Source organism: Cryptomeria japonica, chromosome 6 (genome assembly GCF_030272615.1).
Source record: "Cryptomeria japonica chromosome 6, Sugi_1.0, whole genome shotgun sequence".
NCBI classification, from domain to species: domain Eukaryota; kingdom Viridiplantae; phylum Streptophyta; class Pinopsida; order Cupressales; family Cupressaceae; genus Cryptomeria; species Cryptomeria japonica.
Genome location: NC_081410.1, coordinates 522,047,394 through 522,055,851, shown reverse-complemented (window position 1 = coordinate 522,055,851; position 8,458 = coordinate 522,047,394). Strand labels below are relative to the sequence as shown.

The 8,458-nt window shown below is 33.9% G+C and overlaps 1 protein-coding gene across 1 annotated transcript; it reads right to left on the bottom strand.

Annotated features, from left to right (window-relative positions):
- Positions 1–3,883: 3,883 nt before the first annotated feature.
- Positions 3,884–4,817, bottom strand: LOC131067908 (non-specific lipid-transfer protein 4). Its single transcript, XM_058003071.2, has 2 exons — positions 4,452–4,817; positions 3,884–4,295 (listed from the first exon to the last, which is right to left on the bottom strand). The coding sequence occupies exons 1-2, from the start codon at positions 4,781–4,783 to the stop codon at positions 4,286–4,288; spliced, it is 342 nt and encodes a 113-aa protein (XP_057859054.1). The 5' UTR covers positions 4,784–4,817; the 3' UTR covers positions 3,884–4,285.
- Between the last annotated feature and the right edge of the window lie 3,641 nt (positions 4,818–8,458).

Below are 8,458 nucleotides of genomic sequence, written 5' to 3'. Positions count from 1 at the left end.
CCAAAACTAAATCACGGTCACCCGAAGATGTGAACAAAGCAATGAAAAAGCCTTTAGCACAAATGAAAAAGCTCAATATTATGAGCCATCAAAGGTCTCCAAGAGTCACTCACCCAATGGTGGAGGTCCAGTATTGAGGCCAAACCCCAAATAATCTGCACACTAAAGCACAATGTTGGTAGAACCCAATATTGTCCACAACATCTTGTCCACAAACCACCACAAGAGAGGATATGGCATAGGGAAGAGGACAAACCCCCTTAGAGAGATGGGTAGCAGATTTGGCCACACAAGAAAAGCAACGCCTGCCAGCAAAGGAAGGTATGGACAAAACCTTAGCACCCACAACATCTGTAGCAGTCGGTTGAGAAGCCTCACCATGAGAGTCAACACCAACATATTCATCTGAAAGAGGAACCATGGGTGGAGGAGGGCACGATCCCGCGCCAGTACCCATGACATTGTTAACAACAAAGACAAAACCCTTAGGGGATTTGGCACGCAAGCCACACACAAGAGTGTCATCACCACTGAGAACGGGATCCACGATAGGAATGGCCGCAACATAAGAAAACACTTGCAAGGAGGAGCCATTTCAAACATGGTTGACAATTTTCGAAAATGCCTCATGGGTGGAAGCCATTGAAAACATCGAAGCCGTATGTAAGTTCAGAGTTGAAAGGATTTCTATCTTATAGGTTATCACTAATGTTGTTTGTATTAACCACCAATTTATGAATGAGACAATGTTAGTTGGGAAAGCCTTAGGAAGAGAAGCTAGTATAGTAAAAATAATAATGTACTACTACTACATTGCCTTTGATCAATAAGTCATTACAATTGAATTAGATATATTCTTCTTCCACACTAATCTTCAAAATTTGGTTGAAGTAGCTAAAATATTGGGTTATGGAATTGGATTCCTTTGAAGTGAATACTTGGTTATCCCAATATTCAAAGGCTATAGAAGATCTTCAATATGAGATCCATTGCTAGAGCCATGTACAAATAAAATGGTTTTTTGGAAGGTTAAATGGTTGTCCTTATCAAGTAGAATGTTAATGTTGAAAACAATGATTTTGATGACTCCTATTTTTCTAATCTCTTGCTTAAAAATGTAGTCAAATGTCATTGGTAGAGTGGAACAAAAGATGAAAAATTTCCCATGGTAGGGAATGTAAGAAGAAAGAAAAGTTTACTACTTACTTCGGATAAAGTTTGTATGTCTAAGGCTAATGGTAGATTGAAATTATAAAACTAACCATCCAAAATAGGGTATTAGGAGCTAAGATTATATGGAAGTTATTCAAAAATTTGTATCTCTAGTAGGCTTACATTCTACAAAATGAATATCTAGACTTGAAATATCCAAAAAGAATCATAACAATATCTAACCATTTCAGTGGATCACACTTGTGGAATTTTATCATATTGTGTATTTGGTGGTTATAATAAGCTACAAGAGCATTGGTGATGGCATTTTTCACCCTCTTCCTTGGTCAAGTTTGTGTTGTTTGCTTCTAATTTGTCATCTATTTTTATTGAGGATTTTTTCATTTTTTAGTCTCATCTTTTATGGTTGTTAACTATTATCAGGCTAGTCAAAGTAAGCCTTTAGTGATAATAATTTTTATTATTTTTTACACACAATCATACCCTTAAAGAACCATACACTTGTATCTATAAAAGGTTCATATTTTAGTTTTTTTAGTTGGTAAATACTTATTTAATGCATAGGATGGTATTGGACTAAAATGGAAAGATTCATATGATTTTGTTCACAATTTCCATACATGTCAAACCATACTTATCTTAAGCATGCATATTCTCGCAAGCTCAATCCATTCATTTTCCTTTGTCATTTTAGCATGAGGTTAGATTTGGTGGGTAAGATTACCCTTGCTTGTTTGGATAGACAACTCCATTATCATAGATGCATTTTTTAGAAAGCGTGTGTAATGCATCCCTTTTATGTCTACTATAGGTTCAAATGTTTCTACATTTTTCAAGGAAAACATTATTTCCAAATTGAGATTGTGTTTACTATTGTTACAACTAATAATATATATCTTTTAGGAATTTAGAAGTGAATAAGTTCTCATACAAGTTTTGTATTCAACATCATTTCTCTTCTTTATATTACCCATATAGTAATGATAAAAAATCTATAAATAACTAATTAACAACAATTACAGAAAAATAGTGGATAAACATGTTACTAATAGGCACACATGTTTTGCCAAGTTTCGTATTCAACATCATTTCTCTTCTTCCTATTATTTATATAGTAACGATAAAAAAAATATATAAATAAGTAATTAACGATATTTTGTAACACATATCTTGCACCCGTTTTATTGGAATATTGCACTATCATATAAAAACTTATTGAATATACGTTTTTTTGGTTTAGATTATTGAGGAAACTGTGCCCTGTTGAGCTAGAGATTAATTCTCTACACATTTCATAAATTTTGAATGATTAATGATAATATATTTTGACAACAATGACCATAACAAGAACTTCAAAAGAAAGTTTCTACATTGAATGTATATCAACAATCATTGAAAAAAAACTATAATAAGAATTCTATTCAAAGAGATTTTGAGATTGGTACTTTAGATCTTTGTGCTAGAACCTTAAAATCCAAAAGAAAGGAGTTAATATGAAAATTTCAACCAAATTGGTTGGGACCATTTATTATTACTTGCGAGTATGAAACATGAGTATTTGGCTTATCTACAATAGGTGGTCAAAGGATTGAATTAATGTTATGCATCTATAACATTATATTGCTTGATGTACAAATCATTTTCTACTTTAGATGGATTGTAGTGTCATATAATTCAAATTTGCTTGTAGATTATAGTTTTAGATGGTTTATAGTTTTAGGTGGTTTTTAATTTTGTACAAGTTTTATATAGTTTTAGACTTGTTACAATTCAAACCGGTGGCAATTTTATATGGTTAACAACTTTAGATGGTTTCATAGGGTTTCACATTTAATAAAGCTACATATTTATGTTGGATCTTTCACATGCATATCTTTTTTTTACTTTATATGCATTACTTTTTATATTGTTAATTCATTGTCTATACATATTATAGATTTATCACTGGAGCAGAGATCATTGTTCATATCCATATTCATTTCGTATGTGCATGCATATTATGTACTTTTTTTATGGTTGCTTGTTTACTTTAATATATACCATTCATAATAGCTTTCACATGTGAGTCAAAGTGGAGGTAAATTATTAGGACAAAAAATGCACCCTTAAACACTTTTCATCATTAGTTTTGGATTCACTTACACCAATTGTCCATAATGTAATAATATAACATGTACATGACATTGCAAATATCTTGATCATATCTTAAAATTCCCCATTTCATGTTGTCATGGTCAAACATATATATTTAGATATAAATATGGTTGAAAATCACAATTAAAATTTTTACATCTAAATGTATCTAAATTTAAACTTACCAATTTAATCCAATTAGTCATTTCATTTTAATTTGTACAAAATATTGAAATATTTATACTAAGATGTTGCATAAAAGACAAACCATAATTCATCTCCATAATCTTAGAATCATCACATGATATCATGGTCTAGAATTGCATACTCTATATTGATAATAAAAAATAAATATCTTCATATGATAATGGCATACTAAGACTTTACATCCATAAAAACCTGATGGGTGCATGCAAATGGAGGAAAAGCTTCAGGCTATGGAGGAAATGCAGACGTGCAGGCAAAAGAAATGGATCAGCTGGTATTTTAACTATATCTCAAATGGGATCCCATTGTGCTAACATAAAAAACCTTTGAAAACATTTTGTAATAACTTAAAATATCTTTGATCTTTTTTATTGAATTAAGATTAAGAATTACAGAGAACGGCTGTAGAACAGCAACATAGAGATTCAAAAACACCAACAGCAGAAAATCACTGCCATAACTCAGTAAAAGAAAAAAAACCTTTAAACTTTTATTCCTTGATCATTGATAAAATCTTGTCTTTCAAAAGAACCTTAACTCTCTGAGTCCTCCTCCTGCAACTTTTTTAACAGAAATTCTTATCATTGATAAAATCTTGTCTTTCAAAAAGACTTATTATTGAAAAGAACCTTTAACTCTCGAGTCCTCCCCTGTAACTTTTTTCATTTTTACAGAAATTCATACTATCAAAAGTACCCTTATTCTTCACTGGTTCTTTTGCAAAAACCTTTATTGTTGAAGAAATCTATTCTCCAAAAACCCTTTTAAAATTTTAAGAAACTCTGCAAAATTGAAACAAACCAAAAAAACATAAAGATGATTAGAATTTCATAAAAAGGATATAAATTTTCCTATAAATTTATTTGAATTTTTATTGAAAATATCAACCAACAATCTTTGAAAACTGATGAAAATAACAAGAAATCATTTACAGTTACCGTGAGCAATCTGTGTTGGGAGAAACGGGAACTGGAAGATTAACTTTGCAAAACCCTGGAAGTTGTTTTGCATTGTTCCAATTGATATGATAGAATTTGCCCTGCTGCAAAATACATCTGCATGCAGCTTGTCTTGCTTGTTTGCCTCTGATTGCTGAATTCAGGTGCTTTATTTCATTGCAACAAATTGAACTTGGATCTCCTCCTCGACCTCTTAAATAAGGTAAACATGGGAACAAATCCAGAGTTAAACCGCTACAAGATATGGCTGAACATGAGCAACTATAAAATGCTATCAACACCATTAAAACAAGCAACACTGATTTAGCCATTTTCAAAGAAAAACAGTAAAAATGGAAGAGTAATGAAAATATGTGAGTTTCAATGGTGGAATAAGTTTATATAGAGTTTTTCATTTAGTTCAACTGAAATCAAAAATCAATTTAATCTCGTAGTTCATATATTTTCTACAGTTAATCTTCTGTTATAGATTTCAAAATCTTATGCATGTTATTTTAAGTTCAAGTAAAACTGCTTAAACTGTAATAAACAGTACCATAAACACAACATTTCATGCAAAACAACTTATCCAAATGCAAATTAACCGTAGCTTTCAGTCTGCCATTCACCGTCTTGCATCAAATTTACCGCCATCCTCAGTTCTATTTTTAAACAGTTAGTTTAAAGTTTAGGATTTGTTTTTTTAATCTGTTTAAATAACCAGTTAACGAGGGTTTGTTTTCACCGTTATTTCTATGGTGATAAGCTTGTTAAATAATTTTTAAATATGATTTTGATGGTCAAATTGTTAAGTAATTTTTAAATAGGATTTTGATGTATGTTGTTTAGTGATTTTCAAAACAGGGCAATTTTGAAAGAATAAAGGCCCTAATGAAATATAAGGGTTTTAAATTAAACTTCTCGTATTAAGCAGTTTTGTTTGTCTGTTTTAAATTAATTAATTTTTTATATTTTGATTATATATTAAATTGTCATATTTGGTTTTAAAATATGGTAAGAGATATTGTTTTTAAAGTGTCTATTTAATTAGTCTTTTATTTTTTTAAGAAAATAGACATTTCAAAATGATATTATTGAATATCTTTTATATAAATTTCTCTAAGGATAGATATGTAACAAATATTTTATTTTAATTTCTATTTTAAATTTGGTAATTATTTATTTATGAAAGTACTTGCCTTCATAGCATTGAAATAAAAATATTGGTGTAATTCTTGATTATTATAATTTTGAATTGTTGTTATTTTAAAATTATATTATTTTACTTATAAATTTTATTGTAATAAAATAATATAATAAATATTATAATGGGGGTTGACTCCATGATATGGGTTAAATTGTGGGATTGTTGATATTGCCACCAAGGTTCAAACCTCTTGGAGGATGGAGAGAAGAGGAAGAATAGGGATGAGGATGACATGAAGGAGGAGAACATAATCATAAACTTGACATTATTGTGTTAATGTCAGAGATTACGTCCCTTGTTTGTGGCAGGACATAACCGCAAACTTGATGTTGGTGCCTTAATGTCGGGGACAAGATCCCTCTATTTGTCGTATAACATAACTGTAGACTTAACATTGGTACATTAATGTCGAGGATGAGGTCCCCCATTTGTGGTAGGATGTAATCGCAGACTTGATGTCGTTACATTAGTGTCAGTGATGAGGTCACCTGTTTGGGGCAGGATGTAACCACATACTTGACATTGTTGCGTTAATATTAGGGATGAGGTCTCTCATTTGGGGCAAGACGTAACTACAAGCTTGACATTGTTTCGTTAATGCCAAGGATGAGGTCCCTCGTTTGTGGCCTCAACTGGTGCAGGCCAAGCTAAAAATACTTGCATTTAATCAGTAAAAAAAATATAAATTATGTTATAGTGAAAAAATATATTTTTAATTAAATTAGGATATTATAATAATAAAATTAATCTTAAGGGATGGACCTCACGATGTTATAGTGAAGAAGTTGCAATGTTAATGTTGTAATGAAGGTTCAAACCCCATGGAGGATAGAGAGAGAAGGAAGAAGAAGAGGAAGGAGAAGGACGTGAAGAAAGGAGGAAGGGTGTGTAGAAGGAGGACGTACAAGAAGGGGAGGAAGATGTGTAGGAAGAGGAGAAGGGCGTGTGTTAATGTCGAGGATGAGGTCCTTCGTTTGTGGCCTCACCTAGAGCAAGAGCCAGGCTAAAAAATCCTTGCACTTCACCAATCAAAAAAATAAAAATTAATCTTAAAGTAAATTGTTTTTTATTAAGAAAGCAACAAAAAAAAAGGGTGTTGACCCTTTATACACAGCCCATAGGCAACAAAGAGAAAATACATACCAAAGGTGTGAACCCTAAACAAACCAAGGTTAGACAAGTCAATAGAAAACCTATCCAACCTGCAACAACCCAAAACCCAACTCAAGGATGGGGAGAAGCACCCAAGCCTTGCAAAGAGGGGTTTGGGGGAGGGGGGAAGACTTCCCCTTCCGCTTGCGACAAACCATGGTCTAGGAAATGTTATCATTAGGACCCTCAAAGGAAGGATCGAGCAGGGATGACCTTGCAGAGTTTCTGTCAACAAAGCAACAAGTTGTTGTAGCAAAATAGCAACAAGTTGTTGTGACAAAACAACATCAGGAGAAAGTTCAACAAGAGTAGTGTAGAGTCAAAAATATCACCCTCGTTACCTTTAGTGGCAATTATGACATGTAGCACCTCCCCCACGCTGCTCAGAGGATAGCTTCGCCAACTTGTCCTTTTGTCCACCGAAGAAGTCCATGTCAGCTTCTCCAGAGACGTTACCAATTCTGCCAATCTGACAGATTCATGCATGCAGGCGCGACGCAAAGACGTCTGCACAACGCGCTATCGTTCTGCCAACCTGCCAGCCAGTAGGTGGCCATTAGGACGTTACGACCCACACCAAGAGGAAATCATAACGCCTCCCTGTACGACCATCGACATTTAGACTCGTTCCTTAGCCTATATCCTTGGTTTTGGGACATTTCCAAGGGATCTTTTGGCAGATTGAAGACTTGCTCTTGGAGACACCACCACCATTGTTGCAGCATCGTCAAGCTACCAAGTTTACCAAGCATACTAACACTTGCCAAGCACTAGGGGAGTAATCTAACTCTATCTTGCATTTCCAATATCTCGTTTATTTTCCAATTACCAAATAGCATAGCATTGTCTTTGTATTTGCTCTTACATTCTTCTTTATCATTTTCTTCATCATCTTCCTTTCCTGTGGCTTTTTGGGTTGTCCGTGGAGGTGGAAACACCAAAATGGGGGTCTGACTTAGGCAGACTCCAAAACACAACTCCCAACATTTTCTCTCTTGCATGTGTTTATGCACAACTTCGCGAAGAGGGGATTATCTTGCGGGAGGCTTCACATTATGGACTGTTTATGAGATTTCTTTATTCTCTACTACTTTCCTTATTCTATTTCATAATCCATGTTTTTAATACTTTCCAGTATCGTTTAGTTGTTTTGTAAGTTTCGTCAGTGCGTCCAGGACTTTCTATCCGAACTCTGCACTTCGTCTGTATAGGATGACAACATGTCACGCTGGTGTCCCAGTTCCGCATTCTCGCCCTATGAACAGAGGCTCTGCAAAGCTGTCTAGAGACATTTCTCGGGTGACTGACACTCCCTGTATAAATTTATTTTCCCTTGGCTCATCTTAGCGCCAATTCACAAAGGTAATTGCAAGGACAATTTGTCCTTGAGGTGACAAATTCCCTCCATTACAAGTAGATCGACGCTATAGAACATGAGTAACAAGGGTGAGAGCATCAGGAACAAAGGCTACAATGGTAGAAGCAAGAGGTTCAATAGAAGCTTTAACAACAGTGAGGCACAACCTCATTCTAAGAGGAGACATCATCCTCATGAGAGGAGCCAACTGAATCAAAGTCCAAGGCATTGATAGTTAAATGATCTACAGTAGCATCCTTCCACCAAGTAGCAACACCCTTGTGACATGGA